Source organism: Xyrauchen texanus, chromosome 6, assembly GCF_025860055.1.
Source record: "Xyrauchen texanus isolate HMW12.3.18 chromosome 6, RBS_HiC_50CHRs, whole genome shotgun sequence".
In the NCBI taxonomy this organism is placed as follows: domain Eukaryota; kingdom Metazoa; phylum Chordata; class Actinopteri; order Cypriniformes; family Catostomidae; genus Xyrauchen; species Xyrauchen texanus.
Window position 1 is genome coordinate 11,144,895 of NC_068281.1, and position 24,465 is coordinate 11,169,359.

A 24,465-nucleotide genomic window follows, 5' to 3' on the forward strand; every position below is an offset into this window, starting at 1 on the left:
AATACAACGTATATATAAAGAGCGCTAACAATTTGAAAAGTTAAAAAACTTAATATGATTTTCAGAATGTTTCCTTTGTGCTTTTGCCTTCCATGGGCAACAATCATACTGCCTTTCATCTAAATCTTGCCCTAACAACTTGCTTTTGTGGATGCAAGAAGTTGTTAAAGTAATAGCCCACCCAAAAATAATTATTTAAAGTGATTATATTCCTTCAGAACACATGGAATGTGTGTTTCTATGTGTGTCCATATGCTTTTTTTTATTTTATTTAGATTAGAAAAAATGTGTCCTAAATTTCAAATCGATTTCTCATTTTTTATGCGTTGAGTACTCGACTACAAAATTTACTCTAATCCCTCATTTTCATAATTTTCTCTATACTGTATATTTCTCACTTCACATTCTTGATGTAGCTTGTGTTGTTTGCTTCTCTCTCTCTATCGTCTATATATATATATATATATATATATATATATATATATATATATATATATATATATATATATATATAAATATATATATAAATATGGCTATATTTTAGTGCAACACCCGTGCGTTTGTAGCGTGGCAGCGGTCAGGCTTTAGTCTTACCGCTGGCGGGCCTTCTTTCTGGAGATTTTATAGGTTATCCATTAAATCGATATCTAAAGACCTGGAGCGATCTAATTTGGGCCAGTTAAACAGGTACTTAGTTTCAGTGCAGTAATTAAAATGCCATTTGGAAGCAAACCTTGTCCCCCCCTCCAACCAGCCCTGCAGGACCTGAAGGCTCTTAATTGAGGAAATGCCTGGCCTAATTAATCTGTTACCTGCTGCTTGTGCCATGCGGGTGGGAGCATTTAAAAGAGTGTGAGTGGATCTATCTCACGGATGCTGCTCAAGTTTGATTGAACTTGCTTTTAACACAAGTGGCATTGTAGTAATGTAACTTTCCTAAAGATTAATCAAGCTTAACTTCAAGATGATGTGTGTATTTTTTTCAATGTTAAAATTCCAGCTGAATGTGCGGAGACAACTATTAAGTAAGACTTGTGTGTTAATTTCCCCCAGAACTGTTGATTTGAGAATCCCAACCAATGTTGTGGTTTTGGGGTGGGACTAATTGTTGGGTGACCAATTGCTGACAAGGGGAGTGTTCAGGAAACCACATTGAAAACAGCCAACTACAGACTTCTAAAATATTACTTTTGCAATTAATTTGGTGTTTGTGTTCATTTGTATCTGTGTGATTGTATTTAACTCTCCCATTCTGTTTCCTATTTCAGTGTATTCTGGGATTTGTACTGTGCCGCTCCAGACCGCCGTGAGACCTGCGAGCACTCCAGTGAGGCCAAGGCCTTCCATGACTATGTGAGTGACAAGCAGACCTGCCAATCTTTTTTGTTCAAGTTGGCCTGTCTCAACCTCTTGTACAATGGGAACACAAATGTGTGTATGATATGTTTTCCGTTGTAATCAGAAGATTGAATGACAAGTTTCTTACCAAAGCACCATAGGATGCACTATCCACCATTTTGAAGGTGCTCCATAAGCACATAGGTAAAGGGTAACTTGAGCTGAATAGAGATATTTTTCTTGAATGACAGTTTTAGATGCGTTGTGTGTGTGGGTTGGTCCATATCATGTTTCCTTTTAAAAATTCACACAGAATGTAATTATGTACATTAGGATGATTAGTATGGGATGTGTTTACGTTCACAGAGCAGCCGTATGGTGTCTCGATGTACACAGATTTGCGCGGCTTATTTAATTTGCACTGACAGACATGTAATCTGATTAACATATTGAATGCTTTGCATTCACTGATGTAATATTTCAGTTACAGTGAAATTCATAATGAAATGTCAGTTATTGTTGTTGTTGCCATAACGGAACACCCGTGGGTGAGAATCTGAGGGGGAATGAGAGACCGACTGCTCAGAACAGGTTGATGGAAATGTATTTTATGTTACACAAATGACTGTTAAAATGATGGTAATGTAGGGATTGTCAACTCTGTATAGTGCATATTTGTTATATCCAAATGGTAACTCTTAAGGTGTGTTCACACTTGTAGATCAGTTCTCTTGGTCCAGACCAAAAAAATAAAATGATACATTTAGTCCTGTTTCGCTTAGCGTTCACACTAGTTTTGTATCTTTAGGTTCGGTGTTAAAAATGCCAAATTCATAAGAATAAGTTCACAACCTGATTGGACAGCTTTTATTATGTATATTTTGTGACGGAACTTGCAGAACATCCAAAACAATGCTGGCTGCTGGGCTAAATGCGCTTGTTGGATTTATGTATATATGTAGTGATTGGTTCATTAACGATTTGTTAATTTTGAACGAATCTTTTATGTGACTCAGAAGAACGAGTGGTCTCAGAGAGGGATTCGTTCATTTTGTTTTGGCCGCGCATGTGCATTGCACAACCTCCGTTCGTTTGTTACGTGAAAACTGCAACTTTACAGGAAACAGAAATGATTAGTTCGCCTTTTGACTCATTTGGCCCGAGTCGTTCATTCTTTTGTCACGTGACAGACGTATACACTATGCATTGCTAACACTGGAAACAAAAATGATTAGTTTACCTCTCGAGTCTTCTGGTCCAAGTCCTTCGTTCATTTGTCACGTGACAGCCGTATACGCTATGCAACATACGGCTGTAACGTGACAAAAGAACGAACAACTCTGACAAGAAAATTCCATAGGTGAATTAATAATTTCTGTTTCTCATTATTTGTCCTTGGCTGCATTATCAATTTTTCCTTATTGGGATTATAATCAAAGTTTCCTTAAGTAAATGTGTTTGGGTGGGGTGGGGGAAATGTAACATTTTAATTTAATTCTGCTGAAATGAACGAAATGACTTGAATAAAGGTTTATTCATTTTGCTGAACGAGACTCAAAGATTCAAGTCAGTCAAATTATCTGATCTTCCCATCACAAATATGGTGGTATTTTTACCAGCTGAGAACAAATGAAGAGCTAATACTATGTGTAAAGGAGTCAAAAGAGCACCAGGAATTCCTCTGTTGCACACAGAAACTAAAATATGCTGCAAGGACGGCTGACAGCGGTTCCGACTCCTGTGTTCTAGTGTCATCCATAGTCAATAAAAGACTGAGGTAAGTTCTGAAATAACCGTCCACATGGGGTGTCACGTGCATTTATTCACCACAGCTATTAGCACTTGGCTGTGTATGGGTATTGCTGTTAACCCTGTTCACCTGCTCTCTATTTAATAGTATATAATAGGCAGTTTTATTTTGTTTAAGCATATGACTTGTAGTATAATGTAGTTTTAATGCACACAATACTAAAGCCAGTTATGGTTCCATCAACATGCTGGACGAAGCCGAGCTACAACTAAAAAGACAAATTATTGTTTTAGTCTGACTGTAATCAGACCTTAAAAGTGTATTAAATAGTATGCTAGGTGTTGTTTGTCAGTGACCGTTCTATTGGCTGAACAGTAGATAAAAAGAGAATGTGATTTAGTAATTAACTGGATCAGGGTTGGTTCAGAGGCCCTGACCTCTTGTCTATCTGTAGCTGAACTTGACTGGTGTCGTTTGAGAACAGCACAGCAGAGAGGGCGTCATATACACAAACTCCGATATCTGCTCAGTGTCAAGAGTTAAGTCAACATCTGCAAGGAAAAAGAGCCCCAATTCGTTCCTCCAACCAACACCACACTGACTTGTAAAAACCAAACCAAATATTTGACTGAAATGTTTCCAGAAGAAATGTATCCCCCCTCTGGGATGTGATTTACAGTTTTACTAATAGCTAATCACAAAAGCCTCATGCATGTTGATGCTCATTGATCTTAAATGTATTGCTTGTTTAAATGACTTGGTTAAACATAATTAAATATGAGCAGCCTTTTCATTAGAAGTGCAAACATTCTATTTTCCCAAACCAACAGATAATTTTGTTAGCAGAATGGGGTGGAGAAGCGCTTTTTAATTTTGCTTTTGTATCTAATATCCTTCATCTGCTTAAAGGGATAGTTCACCAAAAAATGTATTCTGTCATAATTTACTCGCTTTCATGTAATTACAAACCCACGTGACTTAGACATTTTTGCCAATATATTAGCCTCAGTCACCATTAACTTTCACTGCATGTTTTTTTCCTGTAAAGTAAAGAATGGTGACTGAGGCTGCAATTCTGCCGAACATCTCCTTTTTGTCTTCTCATTCTAGAGATTTGATTGATTTGATTTTATTTCTGATTTATAACTCTATTGCTAATACAATCAAAACATTTTGATGGTATTGGCTCTTTAAAGCTGCTGTTTTCGTGTGTGTGTGTGTGTGTGTGTGTGTGTGTGTGTGTGTGTGTGTGTGAGAGAGAGAGAGCTGCAGTATCATGTGTGCCTGTCTTGGCAAGGTCTTTGCGGCTACTAGGGTGTCCTTGAGTTCAGTGATTTATCATGTTCTTTTTTTGATCTCATTGCTTCCTTGTTGGGTCACAGATCTGTTGAGGCATGTACTGTTTGTGTGTTTGTCTTTAGTCTGTAGGCCTACATTTCCCACACCTTCTGCTCTGAACCAAGAGAGTGAGGAATCCTCCTACAGTGTAGTGGAAGATAATGGAATATAACAGTCTAATCCTCTAATCCCGGGAATGGTTGAGGGCTAATCCAGGGATTTTGTGGGATTGGTGTCTTGGCAATGGGGATGGAATTTTGGAAAGCAACACCTCTAAATGTCAGAGCAGTCTGGTTGTTCTTCACGTTCTGTTGGGCTTGATTCATAAAGATTTGTAATGAGCTTTAATTAATGTCACCACCGACAATTCACAACATTAATACACATCAGATCTGGCAGTCAGATCAAAGATGCTTGATGATAGTCTTTTTAAAATCCATAAATGTTTCGACATTTTAAATGTGAACCAATTTTGTTACGCTTTTTTTTTTTTTTGCCCTTTTCCCCCCAATTTGGAACGCCCAATTCCCAATGCGCTCTAAGTCCTCGTGGTGGTTTAGTGACTCACCTCAATCTGTTTGTCGGAGGACGAATCTTAGTTGCCTCCACGTCTGAGACCATCAACCAGCGCAACATATCACGTGGCTTGTTGAGAGTGTTACCGCGGAGACATAGCGCACGTGGAGGCTTCACGCTATTCTCTGCGGCATCCACGTACAACTCATCATGTGCCCAACCGAGAGTGAGAGCCACATTATAACAACCACGAGGAGGTTATCCCAATGTGACTCTATCCACCCTAACAACCAGGCTAATTGGTTGCTTAGGAAGCCTGACTTGAGTCACTCAGCACACCCTGGATTCAAACTTGTGACTCCACGTGTGGTAGTCAGCATCTTTACTTGCTGAACTAGAGCTTTTTTTTTTCTACATAATGTGGGTCGCACCCTCATGGTGACTGCCATGTTGAGATCACATGACTAGCCATGTCTTGCAATTTAAAGTTAAAGGGATAGTTTATCAACAAATTTAAATTCTGTCTGTCATCTTGTTCCTTGTTTTTTTTGTCTATGGAACACAAAAGGATATTTAATTCTCAGCCACCATTTACATACATTGCACCTTTATTCAATACAATGAAATTGATTGGTGACTGAGGCTAACATTCTGCTTAACATCTCCTTTTGTGTTCCACAAAGAAAGAGAAGTTAGTCATAAACGGTATTGAACAACATGAGAGTGAGGAACTGATGACAAAAATGTAATTTTTGGGTGATTATTCCTTTAATAACACATAACAAACTTCAGATGATCTTACCTCAAAATTCAACAGCTTCAGACAGTCACTTCCTCCACAGTGCTTTTGGGTGTCTGTGTTTTCATATATTTCACCAGGTGCTTAGTGAAGTTCTAATTAGGATGTGCGTAACGAGTAATTTGTCGATGTTTAAACGTGCATGTTGTATTTGACTAGTCTAAAAAGGAAAGGCAATCGCACACCGGACGCAAAGCGTCGTGTTGCGTTGTGGGTAGGAAAGGGCACAGGTATCAAACACAGGGCGTGTCGGTCCGGTTCAGGTGGCAGATAGTAAACGCAAAAGTTACCAAGGTTTTTCCCTTCTTCAAGAATGAACAAAGTGACGTTGATTAGTTTGCAGGTTAGTGTATGAAACTGGTGTAACTGCATAAATTAATTATTATGCAATTTCTCGATCTGTAGCATTGAATGGGCTTTATTCAGACTGACAAACCCCCCCCCAAAAGACATACATTGTGTAGGCAATATGAAAGATACATATTGACCTGTTTCATGTGACGTCACTGTATGACCATGCTTGTGACCAAATTCCATATACCTTCAGTGTGCTGTGGGATGTGACAAATGCCTTCTTCTTCAGGCATTAAAAGCAGCTCTTACATTCATTCAGACAGGATCATCACAGACGTTTTGTAATATTGTGACTAAATCGGACTAGATAACAACACAAACATTTGTAACTTCTGAATGAGAGAGGTTTATGGTGATGTACTGGTGAGTGAGCATTCACACATTAGACCCGCTGCCGTACGGAGATGAATCTTGGAAAAAATATCTTTAAATATCTGCCAAAGTTCAATTGGCAATATTTCTGCTGTCTTCAGACCTGTATGAACTTTTCATGGGACTTGGAATGGATTAAAAGCAATTTTTTAAAATGTTTTTCTTGATATCGTTTCTCTGGTGTTTTTACATTTACTGCCATTGTTGGTCACAAATATCTGGAAAAAGGAAAAAGTGATGTTACTGAAACAGGTCAATACACAATTTATCATCCAGTGATGGATAGAGTTAAAGGGCACCTATTATGGCATTTAAAATGTTCCTAATATTGTTTTGGGAGTCCCCAACAACAGTTTTACATGCATGCAATGACAAAAAACACTTTTGTTGTCTTATAATATGCATTTATGTTTACCTGATTTGCTCACCGACTCACAAATGATTCGTTCAACGACTAATTTTTCCAAACCCCTCCTTTGCGTGACGCTAATCTGCGGTGATTGGTCAGATGACCCAGTCAGTTGTGATTGGTATACTCTGTGCAGAGATTGTCGGAAACGGACCGCCCATCACCGCTTTGTAGTAAAAAAATCAAAATCAGAGAAGGAATTTGAGTTGATTTATGTTAGCGATCATAGCCCAAAGTTCGGTGGTAAACACCCAATCAGTTATTGTTTGCGTTAGCCCAACGCATAAACATATTGATAAAGCACTGCATTACTACAAGTTATTGCTCTATTCTTTATGACAACTCCAATAACATCGACAAACATTTCACATATTTCAAAAAAATTGACATTGGAGACCTAGAAGCTGCACTGAGCGTAACTTACACAACACACAAATACTTATTAAGCATGCTAAAAAACACATAAACGCAACAATTATTAATAATACTTACAGGTTGTGATTCGGAGGAGGAAGCTAATCCAAATAAACTTGGTACTGAACCTTCCTTCGGTATCAACTGGCTTGCGAATCCACACTTGAAAGCATTCATGTTCGTAAAGCAATCATCATTAAAATGACGCGAACACAGCACAAGGTTCGGGCTATACTTGTGTGGTAAAGTTGTAAATGTAAACTCTAGCCACTGATTCTTCACATGCTCGTCCCTGGGCAGTGAAAAAAAGGTCACTTTTGATACGCACTTCAGAACACAGCGTCTTGTTGTCGACATGATGTTTTCAAGTTTTCCCTGGTGTCTGCACGCGCAATGAGTGGGCGCGGCCAATTTGATAATTTTTCATCTTGACGTCACAACGAAAAGGAAAATGACTCATTGGAAAAACGATTCATTAAATTGACTCAGAGTCGACTCCTATTATTGAGAGACAATAACTTTTTTTACGGTGAACTTTCATATCTAAAACTTTGCAGGATGTTTTTGTTCACTTAAATCTACGTTACACACTACATGAAAGGTAATTTTCAAAATTCCATAATAGGTGCCCTTTAATAGTTAATGTCCTTTGATAATTAATTGGCTTGAATATAATGGAAGATTTTTAGAAGAATAGTTTAGATCTCCAGGTCCATTCAATGCAAGTGAATGTTGACCAGAACTCAGAAGTTTCAAAAAGGATATAAAGGTGGCATAAAATGAATCCATATGAGTCCAGTGGTTAAATCCATGTCTTCTGAAGTAATATGATCAGCGTTGGTAAGAAACAGATCAATATTTATAAAAATTTGTATTACTGTAAATCTACTCTTTCACTTCCACATTCTGGTGTGAAAGTGACTTTAACGTTTAGCCACCTACTGGTTGTTCAAAGGTGGGGATTGATAGTATAAAAGCACTTTGATCTGTTTCTCACCCACACCTATCATATCGCTTCTGAAGACATGGATTTAACCACTGGAGTCATGGATACATTTTTTTGATGGCTTTATGTCCTTTTTGGTCACCATTCACTTGCATTGCTTGGACCTACAGAGCTGAGATATATTATTCTAAAAATCTTTGTATTCTGCAGAAGAAAGAAAGTCATACATATATGGCATAAGGGTGAGTAAATTATGAGAACATTTTCATGTTTGGCGCAACAAATAAAAGAGAAGGCAGGTGACTTGAGATGTCTTTTTAAAAGTTGTTGTTCCTTTTTAACCTAACACAGCATCTAAAAAACATGTTGATCCTGTGCAAGATGCTGAAAAATTAGAGCAAAATGTTGCAATCTTTAAAGACGTCCATCTAGTGCATATTTACATAAAAAACAATGGGAAAATCTGCACGTTCGCCTGCCAAATATTGTTCGTGGTGAACGCCCCCTTAGTCACTTCTCATGATTCGAAGCAACCTGAAATATTTGTTCCTCAGGTTAATGCTTGTTGTAATCCAAACTGTGTAATGTGTGGGACAGTGGTAAGCACACATAGTGTAGACACATTAGAGATGTGGTGCTAACATGTGCAATGCATGTTTTAGTCCAGCCTGCAACTTTTTTTGTGAAAGGGTAAAGATTGTCTTTGCCTGATGTTCAGTGGTCTCCACTGAGTCAAATGATGTCATTAGAAATAAAACCATAGTGAATGTGGAAATTGTGTAGATATTCTAAGTATATTTCATTCTCCCGTTACAGTTGTGTAGGTCTGCCTCTCTCTCTCCCTCCCCTCCCCCTCATTCCCTCTCTCTCTCAAGGGAAGATTGATTGGGTAATCTTGCTGTTTTCCCCATGATGCTGTTCACTGGCTGGCTTGGGGGAAGGAGAGGCAGTGCAGGCAGAATGACGACACACCAGAATATTAATAATTGAGCACACACACAAACATACATACCCGCACCTTATGTGCAGCAGAAGAGAAGGACAGTAAGCAACAGATTAAAAAAAAGATGCCTAAGAATCCCTGGTTAAAGAATCTACATTGAAAAGCATATGCACACACATCCTTTGAGTCTTATTTCATATGTCCTATATCATGTAGATGTGTTGGCGCCATGCTGTTTGTAAAGAGTTAAAGCCACTGGCTGTTTATGATTTGTATCCAGTGAGACGCTTAGGGCAGCACTGAGCATGCCCAGCGGTTAATATTTGATCCAGACTCACTGGAGTCTGACGAGAACTGAGAAGTGTGTATTTATCAAGAGGGTAACAGAGTGAACGAGGCAGCAGTAGGCTATTTGGAAGGGTATATATCATGGTCAAAATTGACCGTTTTGGGGTGGGGTGGTCCTCGGGGGAAAAATACAACTGAAAGTGACAAAAATTCCCCAGAAATTCAAAATTTGGGTGTTTTTTTTTTTATTGATTTTTAGAATCTAATATAGTTCTTAAATGTTCATAAGCGAATGAATTTCTCTTGTTGCAAACAAGGTGCACATTTCCTGCAGCAATAAATTTTTCTTTAAATCACAGCCAATGAGAACATAAAATGTGACGCACTATTTTGAACCAATGAGATCGCCGGAGCTACTCATCATAGTGGATTAAAAAGCTTTGTGACCAAAAGTATGTTTTGATGCTTGTCGTAGCTGCTTTGGACCCAAACCTCAAATTAGCATGGAAGAGATGTTATCACTGCTTCTTTGGGCATATGGTCAACAGGTTTTGCACTGTTTTACCCGAATCATGAAGACACTGCACACCACAGGATTCCTAACCGCATACACTTATGACCAACGCAGCGTCAGCTCATTACTGCTGTATCTGTCATGTCAAACCAATGGGAATGACCCTTTTATATGAATGCATGCAAACAAAGCTGACAAAATCAGTCTTGATCACATTCTGATGTTTGATTCTATGTGTGTAATTTTTTTTCCTGATCCCATTTTAATTATCAGAGATGCACCCTATGTACGAGTGCAAAGGTATCCGCGAACATGAGGGACTGTCGATTAGTTTACATTGGTGTGTATATATAGGTATAGTGTATAGTTGATGATATTTTTCCCACTGTACTCCCAGAAATTTTATATTCTGTCCACTGTTGACTTGTTGTTGGGCTCCGTCCTATGACATTTGTTATCAGGTGTGTTCACGCAATTGAGTACTCCTCAAAAACCTGGGCAGTGGTGGCTCAGTGGTTGAGGCTCAGGGTTACTGACCAGAAGGTCAGGGGTTCAAGCCCCAGCACCACCAAGATGCCACTGTTGGGCCCTTGAGCAAGGCACTTAACTCCAGGTTGCTCCGGGGGGATTGACCCTGTAATAACTGCACTGCAAGTCGCTTTGGATAAAAGCGTCTGCCAAATACATAAAAATGTAAAATACATGACCACATTAAGCCACTTTCTCCAGGAGAAAACCATATGTGATAAACTGCATTGTCTTAATACTTATGTGGCATAAGGAAAACGGCATTCTCTTTACATGATGTTTCAGAATGGCACTTTCTGCAAAACACCGTGCATGCAAACAGTATGCGTTTAAGTGGTCCACCGATCAGGAAATTTGAGGCTGATACCAATCACAAATTGTTTTTAACACTAAGATTGGCCAATAGCGATTCTTTTAAAAAGTGCCCTTAGCCACACTTTTGCAAATATGTTCTGCATTTATGTGTATGCCCTACACAGTAAAATTACATTAAATTGCTAACATTTATTTGTATTGAAAACAGTTATGAATAGTTATTTTGTCAATATCAAAGGTCATTGTGACATACTAGCAACCAGTAAAAACCATGAGGGCATCACAATATCTGCTGTGATACATTCAAAAATAAGAAAGTTGTCTATTACTACCTCCAAAACTGCTCCTGTGAGGAATAATTTGTATTTATTATATGTTTACCACCTTTGGTATTTTGTTGCAACAAATAATAATTATTAAGTAAATGTGTGGCCGTTATTTAGTGTTAAACAGTTATATCTGTTATTAGTGGCATTTCGACCAACATCAGTGTGATTTAAATTGTGCTTCTCAGTTAAACTGAGATGAGTGATTGAGATATTATGAATACCTGGAGAGCGCTTGTATGATTGACACTGAGAGTGCTCATGTTGAAGGGGGAGAAGCTAATAGCGCTAATGATCGCTCAGTCACTATCACTCCCACACCATCTGATTTTTACGACTCGCGTAACATCACGTATACTCCGATTTGTATTTTGAAAATTGGCCAATGTAGATCAGTGGCCAATCAATCGGTGCACCCCAATGCATTTTGTATACATGTGTGTACATCGGTCATTTCATTAGTGTATTACTGGATGATAATAAAGTGCAGAAAACATACTGTTTCTACCAATTTTTCTTACAATTATTCAAAGCACTAACACGAATTTTAGAGCAGACAAACAAGTGAATATGACAAGTGAGTATGTTGTGCTTTGCCATAGTTAGAAAGCTTTTAAATGCATTGCATTTTCAACCACATTAAACCACCTCCGAATATGGTTGAAGAGGACATATTTCAATATGTTTTGGACATGGTTTACACCTTTCTTTTGCGTCATCCCGTTTTCAAATTAAACTCTAAAAATGCATCTTAATAGCAGGTGTACGCTCAGTCCTTCTCTAGGACACAGCGGTGATAGCTTGTTTATTTTCTTGTTAGGTTTGAACCTACAACCTTTCAGTTATCTGTCCAGATCTTTAACCACTAAACCATACCACACTTCTCCTTCCTGTCGGTTTCTCTTGATATTCCTCATTCAATAGGAAATCAAATGCTCTCTCTTTCTCTGGTAGATTTGGCAGGCAGTTCTGGCAGGACGCTTTTGGCACGATGCACGTCTGGTGCTGTTGTAGCACGTTGGCTGGTAGCAGCTTGCGAGGGGTGGCTCCAGTACACCAGACTCAAGTACCAGCTGGGCATCCAAACCCACCCCGAACTGAAAGAGCCTTCCTTGGATTGCTTTTCTTTCATTTGTATTTGTGTGGGTACTAGCGCCCATACTTGTACACACTCAGGCGCATTTGCATTTGCAAATGCTGTGTGTTTATGTGTGTTTGGACACACAGCCTATGCCAGGCTGTTTTCTCAAGAGGGGGGCAAATGCACTCTACATCTGTGTACAACAAACTTGATGCTTATTCAGATGGCACATGCATGTTTAACAGGCTTTTTCATCTGAGTACCGCCACCCCGCCTCCATTGACGGAAACTAACAAGAATATCAACACAACAGATTACTTGGTTTCCAGTTACTCTATCACATTATTGCTGTTGACACGAGTTGCGTTTGTTAATGCTTAACGAGGCACTAATTAATGGGACACGCAGTGAGAGGAACTTGTTCATAATTTAGAATGAGAAGCTAAGCTGGTACGATTTTTTTTTTTTATTTTTAACCGAGCCAGATGATTGCAATCAAACCACTAGGATTCAGAACACTGGTCGACCGATACAGGTCTTTCAATGGTCGATGCAAATATATGGAGTGCAAGGTGGCCGATGACTGATATTGATGTATATATACTGATATAATGATAGCAAACAGCAAATGTTTTTTATCCTTTGAATTGACAATTTTGTCATTACATTTTTGAACTATCGCAGTTTCAATCAGCCAACTGGGCATTGTTTTCAGCCAGTGTTGATAATCTATTTTGGCCAATATATTGCTTAATCACTAGTTCAGATCACAAAGCACAAGCAAAAGAATGTATCAGAGATTCATTAGTGGCTAAACATAACATTACATTCACTTTTTTAGTAATCTGGCATAGCACTGAATCTCTTCTAACCAGGTGCAATGCACTGCAGATCTTTTTCCAGTCAAATATGTCTGTACATGTCCAGGGGTACAGTTTATAAAATATACATTCTCGATTCCTGTTTATTATATTACAGCCTATATAACTCGCTTCACCACTCCATGGACAATACACCAGGAAACTGGAGCTCATACATGCCTATATGCCCAGTAATACTTACTGCTTTGGCTGCTGGGGGCATTATTTAGCAAAAAAACAGGCAAAAAAGGCAAAGCTATAAAGCTTTATCAGCACCTGTACACACCAATTTAGATGCCAGACAATGATTGAATGTTTTTAATAAGCCTGTAGACCTGCCTCACCTCTTTGTGTGTTAAACCTCTCATTTATCAATCACAATTCAGTGTTGAGGGCATTCAGATGCTAAAGACTATGGCTATGTTCAGACTGCCAGCCCGAATAATTTTTTTGTGCATATATGATTGGAATCCGATCATATGTAACAAATCTGAATGGCAAAAAAATCCTACGAAACATTATTTTTAAAAATCTGTTTAATGCTACATTAATATGTGGTTTAAAAACTTATTCAAATCACATTTCTGGAAATCCGTTTCAGTCTGACCACTCTGATCAGATCTCGTGGCTTTATGCCACATGTCGCTTTTTTTTTATACTATGTAAACACAAATATATGTCACACATATCATGCTGGCAGTGGCAGAGTGTAGGTCTAGCTGAGAATATTATTAATATTATTAATGGAATCTTCCCATTGGCATTCTGTCTGTCTGGACTAGAGATTGACCGTTAGTGGATTTTGATGATAGTAAGGTGGTGGGAAAGGGCGATAACGGATTAATCGGCCAATCGTTTTTAAAATCGATTTTTAGAATGTAAAATTTTTTAAAATAAGTATTCTTTTCTTACAGTGCAAGCAGACAAAGAGTCCTAAATGAATAAAATCTCAGATGCCATTCACAGTTTAACCAAAATCCCCAAAATTACAAGGAAAAAAACAAGATTTGGTCCATAATGTGATACTTTTTAAGTATAAGCAAGCCTGAAATACACTGGGGACTTTTATTTTGAAATAATGGAAAAAAAAAACTGCACAGATATTTGCCAATATCATTATTTCCAAAAAGCAACTATTGGCACAGTTTCATCGGTAAAACCAGAATATCAGTCTACCTCTAGTCTGGACCACACACCACATTGAGCAATACTGGTGGAGATGGCAGTAGAGTTGGGGTACTCGAATTTGGACTCAGACTTGATTCCGAGTCACGAGTCTAATTTGAATGGACTTGGACTTGTCACGGACACGAGTCTGGCTGAGTCCTTGGCATTTGTGATTAAATGAAAAACAAACAAACAAAAAATGACATAACATAGGGTGACAATACATCCTCTTTTCCCCAGACATGTCCTCTTTTTCAGACCTGAAAAAAAGCATCCGGCCGGGATTTCAAAATTGCCTCTAAATGTCTGTGATTTGGCTTTGTCTTCATATTGACGTGCTCTCTACAGTTATCTTACATTCTGTGTATTTGATACTATGCATCAGTTGTCACAGGTATATGTCCTTACGTGTGATTATTCTGCCGGAGAGCCGCAGCGCGCACTCTTTCAAAGTACTTTTTAGCTCTCTCGACCGCGTTACCGTGCCGTATTTGTGTGCAGGAAAGTGGACTGCCATTCGCCAGATGTGCTCTGCCGCTCTCATCCAGAAATCTCAATAACGTCAGTACACTTTGGGGGCCTGGATAGCTCAGCGAGTATTGATGCTGGCTACCACCCCTGGAGTCGTGAGTTCGAATCCAGCGTGTGCTGAGTGACTCCAGCCAGGTGTCCTAAGTAACCAAATTGGCCCGGTTGCTAGGGAAACATTCTTTGATGTATGTTTGAGTGTAGAGGAAAATTATTATCAACAAATAATTGAAATGTCTACAGAACGCAATAAGAAGTGTGTTGAAGGACAGTTTTGTCTTCATACACCTAAAGCATATGCTTTCATTCTGAAACCACCAAATTTGATCAGCAGGATACTAATCGTTAGTTTTTTGCATTTATTTTGAAAAAAAAAAAAATCCATGCTTGAATAAATATTGAAAAAAATCAAGGTTAAAATAAGCTTAAAATATTAATGTTGAGTTTACGGTTACAATTTTAATTCAGATTCTCGAACCGATTCATTCGGACTCAGACTCGACTCAGACTTAACCTGTTATGGGCTCGCTCTTGAGTCCGACTCTGCCCTTTTCGGACTCGGACCTGATTGATTAAAGACTCGGTCTTGACTCTGACTCGACTAAGGTGGACTCGAACCCAACACTGGATGGCTAGCTACACATTGACATCAGAGATTATTTAGCAGAGAATGGCCACTTCTATTAAAATGAGTGGGAGAAATTGGAATGCTCAACCAAGAAGCTCTAGCACCCAACGGTCAACAGATGTAGAAAGGAAGTCCCACCTTACAGTTAAAAGGTTTTTTTGCCATGTCATAGGCTAAAATCACTATCCCTTATCGCTCATGTTTGATTTTTGCATACATCATTGCTACAGCAACCAATGCAGATATGCCAGAATATGAGTATAGCCAGGGGACGCACAAATTGGATCTGATCAGTTGTGATGCACAGTGCGGACAGTCAATCATGATGATCGGATTTTGATTGGATACACAAAAAATCTGATTTGGACTGACAGTTTGAACATAGCCTAAGAGTTTCAGCACATTCAAGATCAGAATATTTCAAAACCGACCAAGCACAATCTACACCTATGCTCTTGTACTATTCATCGATACTGGGTGGGAAAACGGCTAAAATGAGGTGGTGGTTTGTCACAGCTGTAATGTGGCTAGACCTCAGGCAGAGGCGAGCGTGTCTCAAAGTCTCACTACACACCTCATTTACATTCTATACCACACTGAAACCCCAGCACACCGCTCTTGCTTTCCTTGACCTACTGTCCTTGCAGTGTGAGAAAAGAGTGAAGAGAGAGAGAGAGAGAGAGAGAGAGAGAGAGAGAGAGAGAGAGAATGACCAAAGCTAGAAATAAAGGAAAAATCTAAATCTCAGATCTTTTTTTTTCTTGGCCACTTTTCTTTTTGACAAAGCACCTTAGCAATCATATAGCAATGCTCTGGCAACCACCAGATTTTACACAGGCAAGCACTACTCACATTTTCTTCCAAAAATGTCAAAATTATTATTTCCCCTCTATCATGAGAGAATATTTACTTGCTAGATCACATAGCCTTGCTACTCGCACTTTAATGCAGATTGTGCTTGCACCTGGAGTTTAGTCCTCTGGCATTCTCTGCCAATTTTAAATCGATAAAGAGAATCCACTATAATGTAGAGAGAGCATTAAGCCGCTGACAATTACATGCATGTGTCGCTCCGAGCAACTCTGGTTACAAACATTCAAGGAAAACATGTGTGCCACTGTTAAACACACACACTCTTGCCCAACTAATTAGTTAAAGAACATGTCTAAAATCGTATGGATTTTGGATTAGCACAAATGAAGTGTTTGATTGTTATTTCAGTCGTGTTAATAATGTTCATAGAAAGTTGCTGTGTTCAGATCATTGACCTTACCCACTCTCTGTCAGAATCATTCTTGAACCTGTCACTGTTTTATGACATGGCCAATAAGGGCGCATGTCGCTGTCTGTGCACGCTCTACATTTTGGAGTTGATCAATAGCACATAAATGATTGAGGAGAACCACAACTGACTAGTGTGTATATGTGTATGCTCATGATGTGTGTGGCAGTATTGTAGACTTTTCTGGAAAACGTTGATGGAATGAATGTTGAATTGCTGAGGGTCAGGTGTACAGATTAATCCTCAAAGCTTTTTGATTGGCCTATTTATGGTATATTTAATGATCTTTTAATCATTATAAAAGGTAACAATGTTTGTTGAAGTTATTCATGTTAGTTGATCACAAAGCAGTTGTAGCGTTGAATGCATTCACATTCAAAGTATAGTGCTCGGCCGTGTGTGGGATGACCCCAAATGAAGAAAAACCAAGTATTCCTGAGCCTTTAGTGAGACTTGACTGAGAATAATGCAGTGATGACGACGGTTTTGCGAAATTAAAATTAGGGCTGGGACGACGCGTCGACGTAATCGATGACGTCGACGCAAAAAATACGTCGACGCAAAATATGCGCGTCGATTCGTCAGACCAAAACAAAGATGGCGGCGCCGGAGAGTAGAAGCAAAACGAGTGGCTCCTCAGACTACCAGAAGTGCAAGGCGCACGCACTCGCTCATCTAAAGTATGGGAATTCTTTAATTTAAAAGGAAAAATTATGTGATATGTCGTCTTTGCAAAATGGAGATGGCCTTCCATTCTAGCACCACGGCAATGTACCAGCACTAGGGCTGGGATGACGTCGACGCAAAATATGCGCGTCGAATTGTCAGACCCAAAACAAAGATGGCGGCGCCGGCGCCAACACGAGTGGATCCTCAGACTATAGAAGTGCAAGGCGGCATGCACTCGTTCCTCTAAAGTATGGGAATTATTTAATTTAAAAGGAAACAATTCCGTGATATGTCGTCTCCAAAATGGAGATGGCCTTCCATTCTAGCGCCACCCGGGAGCAGCCGCAGATGACAGAGCACCGTAAGTTTTTTTCAACTCCCCACTTTGCACTCGATGTTGGAGTAGGCTATATATAATACGTTGTCGACACCTAAAGTTTTCGCTTATAGCTATTAATAATGCGCTTATAGCTATGAATGTCGTGAAAAATACATAGAGGACACTGACAACGCGCTGACAGACAGGACCAAGCAGGTAACATTTAATAAAGTCTCAACTTTCAAATTTGGTCATTCAAAGAAAATTAAACCATAAATAGGCCTACTATTTTGTGGCTCTTTAATGTGTCGTGACAGATTGCCTCAGTTAAAGCTGCTCGTGAACCGATCATCTTTTCCTTGGTTAATTTATAGCATCAAATAGGCTAAACATGAATGTAGCCTACATCAGAAGGACTGTTGTTTTAACCGCGGAAAGACGCCAGTACAGTAGCCTACAATCCATTATTCAAATCCACCGACGCTAATCTTCTCTCTCCTGACTACTTTGTCGGACAAAAATGGCGTATCATGATTGATTGATCAGATCGCCAGTCAATCAAACTCCCGGCAAATGTTTTTTTTTTTTTACATTTTATACACCCCCACCCCCGATGAAACCGGTATTAACGGTGTTGTCACAAGTCGATTAATCGAATCGAAATCGAATCGGACTGGAAAATGAATCGTTAGATTAATCGATGCATCGAAAAAATAATCGCTAGATTAATCGTTTAAAAAATAATCGTTTATCCCAGCCCTAATTAAAATGTTATATTATAAAAATAGGTTTACAGGATGTCCTTATTGTCATATAGTCATTATTGTTGTAGAGGAAAGCTCTCCTGCTCTGCTCGTTTATATTTCCAGTGTAGCTGATCTTCGTGAGCTTCTCCCGTGAATCAATGAGGGTCTTCCTCACTGTGAAGATGGAGAGGAAGGAAAACGTCCCTCACTGCAGTTTTAGACATGTTCTCAGTCAGTTTATGGCCTTTGGAGTTCTTTTTAATATGACCTTTCTCATGTCAGTATAGATCTAGCACACACCGGCAGACGTGCGCAATTTTACTGTGACCGCAGCATGCACGTTTGGTGTGGTATCCATGGTAACGTTAATATTGCACAATACTGCTTTTCTTCGTGCTTGGCTCTTCACTTTCCTCTGTCTTCCTAGGGCATTACATTTTCTTCCATCTGTATGCACACAAAAAAAACTACACTTTTTTTACGTGGTACTGGGGTTATACCAAGGGTTATACCAATACCATTGGACTTTTACCATAGTAAAAATATGATATTCTTTGAACTGTAAATACCATAATATATGAACATAGTAATCATTCAGTACCATGGTAAATGTGTAGTTCATTGAAATCTTTTAGGAAAGTTGACCTATCCATGCTATATATCCATATAAAAAAAAGTTCTGCATTTTGTTCTTATAATTATTTAGCATAAATTTTTTACTACCTCATATTAATTGAGAGACTACTTTTAAGTATTTGTATGTAACAGGAGTATTTAAAATAAACTAGTGAAGGTAATAGTATGTAGTGAATAGAGGTCAACTGATATATCGGTTATCACCAAAAATCAACACTGACAGTTAAGTTGTTTTTTTTTTTCCACGTTCCTTCGTGGACTCAAAAATGAGTCCCCTGTGTATTTTAGGCTTGTTCATAGTTAAAAGTCCAGCATTATTAGAGCTGTTGGAAACAATTGTTTCAGCGATGCATCGCGATTCATACTTAAACGATTCTGAATCGATTCTGAAAAGAATCAGAATCGATTCTGAGTTCAGTTTAAATCACGAAAGAGCAGACAGATGTGGAAACAAAGATGTGAGTTAAGTTCATACACTGAAGTCAAGTGCACAAACACGACTGTTTGCAGACCAGCTGTACCAAACACATGACCTTTTGTGCCCGAATTAAACTACGATCACAAAATTCTTTCAAACACACGCACAAAGCAACGGGAGAGTTTATTCATGATAACAAGCCAACAAACAACACGAAAGATGAGCTTGCACCCATAATTTCCCTGATTTGCACACAACGGGGGGAAACACAGAAGAAAATAATGACGAGGCATCGGTTCAGGAGGTGTTGGAGATGTTTTAATTTAATGATTTAATTATTTATGTCTTTCTCTACTCTTGCGCACTCTCCATTTCATTGGCTTTTGTCAGGGCCGGTCACTCATTTGTCAGGACAAGCGCGTACACCTGATGATAAAGATTTGATCTACTCGTTGAGCAAACAGATACAACAGTGCAAACGGGACGCTTGCTAAATTTCTGAAGCAACAACTGCGCTATTTAAACCGCTTTATTATCACCTGTGCAGGTGAGGAGAAGCTGACAGCTGCACTCTCATAGAAGCAGATATATCTCTCATCCTGGACCAGCATCTTCCATTTGTGCTTAAAAATTGAAATGAATAGCATGGCATAGATTACATTTAAATAATAATTAAATACTATAAAATTATTTACAATGCTTAATCAAAACAAATTATAATATATAATCAGATGAAGTAATAGAATTCAGTGTGTTTTGATGGAGAACAATATAATTTTTTGTGCTTTATATATTTTTATGAGGTTCTAAAGAAAGAAACTGAACAACTGAGATTATCTTTTAAACTGTAGAGCCATTTATTTTATCTTATGTATGTTCAATGTTTTGTTCACAGCTCATACTGAATGAAAAAGTCCAGTTTATGTAATATGACTTGTTCTTATTTTTTTAAAACAGCTGTTAAATAAAAAGCTGAAAGGGCTGAAAAATACATTTTGAAGAAACTGAAAAAAGAACGATATTTAAGGACAAGATGCATCGTGATGCATCGAGAATCGTTTTATAATCGAATCATTACCTTTTGAATCATAATCGAATCATGAGGCCAGTGAAGATTCACACCTCTAAGCATTACGCACCAAACCTTATTTTCTCTTGATTATTATTTGAATATTTGTTGCACAGTAAACTGCAACCTGGGATTTTATTTATTTTGCACACCTGTTGCCTTTACATCTCTGCCTGTCACAGTAAGAAAAGATTACAACATTTTAAACATTAAATAAATCTGTTTTAAAAGCTTTCAGCCAATAAATTGGTTATCAGACTTGTCCACCAGCTTGGTTATCAGTATCTCCAAAGTCCAAAATCAGTTGACCTCTAGTAGTGATGGTAAAGAGTGATTTAAAAAAAGAGTGAATAAAAAGGTGATCAGTTATACCACCTAAGATATACACACTTCCTTACAAATTCCAGTCCGAAAAGTTATGCATTAACTAGCCTTGTATTAAACATGGTATTTGACCTATCATCTGATATCATCGCTGTACTATGATTCAACTTTTTTGCAAAGCTGAACTGAGCATGACTCATTCGAGTTTACAAAAAAACAACAACAAAAAAAATCCTACATCTGCTCAGTTACTGGTTGATAATCTCTATTGGTTGTGTTGATCAAATCTATTCTTTGCATGATGTGGTTTTAATGTGGATCAAAACGAATAGGTTTCACCTTAAGAGGCGATTGACTGAGTAGAACTGCCAATCAGATCAATTGTCTTTATTGTGTAATTAATTACTGATGGTGTAATTAATTACTATAGCTGCAGGTATGTGTCAGACAGGTCTCGTGAACACCGCATTGCCAGTGTGAGGGTCATTACCACAACATGATGAACACACTGAACCTGACACACACGCACACAGACACATTACACTGTTCTCTTAGGTCAACTGATAGCCAAAACAAGTTTTGTTCTTACGGTCTGCTTAAACTTCAAAATAAACAAAACTGCATTTGAAGAAATGTCAATGTATAATTAATTACAATTAATTTTATGATTCCAGAAGTTTCAGGAACTCTGTTTATATGTTTTAGGCATACACGATGATAATTAGCATTTTAAATAAGTTCGATTATTTTAATAATACTTATTTTAAAACGATTATGCAATAATGCAAGCCCGTTTGGAAGTTTGCTGAGACCTCCTAGTGGGCCCCGGCCCCCTGGTTGAAATCCCCTGCTCTAGTAATCACCAGTGCTGGCAGGTCGTGACGGATATGTACGTTCGTGTGCTGGCGTGTTTGGTTTTCCCCACCAGCAAGTGTGATGGCTGATTACGCACACACACACACACACACACACACACACACACACACACACACACACACACACACACACACACACACACACACAACACACACACACTTCCGCCCACAGACTGTATGACTGTTCTCCCCTCTTTATCTGGCTGCAGCGTGAACCAGTCGCCTCCCTCCATCCTCCGTTCGGCCCTCCTGTCATCAACACCATCAGACTGACTGTGTGTGTGCAAACAGCGTTATTCCGCCTCGTTCCTGTTACGATAGGCACCCACACACTCGCACAGTTTTTATTTTTTCCACTGCTTCCTGTATCATCCATCTCTTTCTCTTTTGAAACACACACACAGAACTGCTATTTTTTACAGTGGTAGGTACGTCTATTGAATTAGAATGTTTAATTATATCTTAAATATAAGAAAATATAAATCTTTCGGCCTTTATACTTTTTCATTTAGATATTTAGTATGTTCATTAAAGTGATAGTTCACCCAAAAATGAAAATTCTGTCATAATTTGCTCACCCTCTTGTTGCTTTAAACCCATATGACTTTCTGTCTTCCATAGAACACAAATGGAGGCAATCACATTGTTCCAAACACAGTCCTTTTGTGTTTTACTGGAGAAGGAAAGTCATCTTTCTCTCTTTCTTTCTCTCTCCTTCTTGCTCTCTCACTCTTTAGCCTCTGTTTTATCTCTTTCCTCATTTATATTTATGCTGGAGTCTCTGGAACACGTGTGGTTTGTTTATAACGGAAATCTCACCCCCCTTCCTCCCTTTCGCTTCACTGCTTTTTTTTTTTCTCTAATCTTTTGCATGCGCACACAAACACAGACACGCACACAGATCTAAGGACGAGGGGGTGAAACCCAAGCGGATTACAAAGCCAGTTTAATCTGGCTAAAGCCCACAGGGAATTTTCTCTCCCTTTTGCTGTTGCCCCCATCCCCCTATCTTTCGTTCCCTCTTTCTCCTCTGGTGGTGACAGAGAAGGTGACTGAGGAGCAGAGACCCTGATTGGTTCAATTACGGCACAGATGAGCTGGCCAGATGCAAGCAGAAGTCATCCGTTATCTTACACAAGACCTCCGAGCCTTGGCTCTATCAGCCATTAATGCGCTCACTTTATTTTCATACAGGAGTTATTGCTTCAAACTATTGGGCTGCAAATGCTGTCGGCTAATAACGGATTCCAATGAGAAAAAAAAAGGTGTATTCCTTAAACCAGCCATTCTACTGCTCTTTCCTAGTTCTATGCTTCATACTCCGAGGGAAGTGGAGTGACTTAGCCGAGCTGCTTTGTTACTTTGCTTTACCTCAGTACTGAATACCTGAGGGGCAAACATGACTGTTTGAGGTAGTACAGTTTATGTAATGGAAGTCTAAATGATAGTCTGGAGTCAGCAGACAAAGACATCTATTATTTTTCCTCAGGCCAGACCTCCTCCTCCTCCTCTGTTCTCTCTGTGTTTTTCAGAGTTTAAAGTGACATCTCTCATGTCCTGTTATGACATATCGCCCCCTTAAGCCAGAGCAGGAAACCCCTTTTGTTCCTGTACCTTCTGTAAGCTAATGTGAATGGAGAAATGAACGTTTTTGAGCAAGAGAGCACTAGTTTGCCTCTCTTAACAGGTAGATGTGATGGGGAAAAAAATATTTCGAAATGATATGTTTTACCTCACAATACTGTATCTGTATTCTCAAGCCAAGAATTGTTCAAACATTTTTGGGGAAAATTTATTTGACAATACTGTTTCAACATTCTTAAAGGTGTACTCCTAAAGGCATGAATTGTAATTTTGCACAATCCAGTCATATCAATAACCTTATAAAAGCTGTTTTATTCTACGTGGAGAGGGTCCGTAGATGGGGGCTGCCATGATAGAATTGCATGATCAGCCGAATACATTTCGCTTAATCTTAGTAACCTTCCTAGTGTTATTTGACACTTTTTCATTCATGGATTAATAATCATAGCTGACAGTGAATACTACATTTTACAGTGGCATCTGAAACTTAAAACCATTGATTTTAAGTTACTGAATGCACCTTTAAGCTAAGAGTCGATGTTTTTCAATATCTTTTTTCACAAATAGATTTTTAATGCGATATTTTACCTTACAATTTTGTTTCAATATTCTCAAGGCAACTTTCAATGCTTTTAGTTATAATTATTCTTGTGTAAAAGGAGTCGATACATTTTTTTTCACAAATACTGTATTTTTGTGGAAAAGGAGATGATTCACAGTACATTTGTGAGAAGGCAGATCATACTGAAGCATTAGGTCATGCTCTCTTGATTATTTCTATTTAATCAAAATGCAAAAAAAGAACAAGAACATAAATGTGCAAAGCACTGAAGTCCACCCTGCTGATTCACACCACTAGTGGTGCAAGTGGGAACGGGGTGCAAGTGGTACGTGAGTCAGCCAGCTAGATGTCAAAGGCAGTTATGAGCGTTGTTGATGACAGCATTTGATATGTGATCTGCCAGATCCGAGTACAGATGATCGAGAGTATACTTTACGACAAGATTCACCTGTCAGAAGCTGCTTGTGTGCTCCTCATGTTTTGCTGCCCCATATCCCATCCATCATCCATGGCACAGGAGGATGTTCTCTCTTGTGCTCGACTGATATGGGTTTTTCAATGGCTGAT

General features: G+C 38.7%; 1 protein-coding gene across 2 annotated transcripts in view; it reads left to right on the forward strand.

Moving 5' to 3' along the window:
- The window catches only part of LOC127645281 (single-stranded DNA-binding protein 3-like), a 121,757-nt gene that overhangs the window by 45,004 nt on the left and 52,288 nt on the right, over positions 1-24,465 (forward strand). For both annotated transcript variants that reach the window (XM_052128849.1, XM_052128850.1), the window contains exon 4: positions 1,269-1,353. In XM_052128849.1, coding sequence (XP_051984809.1) covers positions 1,269-1,353 — 85 coding nt within the window. The remainder of the gene's footprint in view (positions 1-1,268; positions 1,354-24,465) is intronic.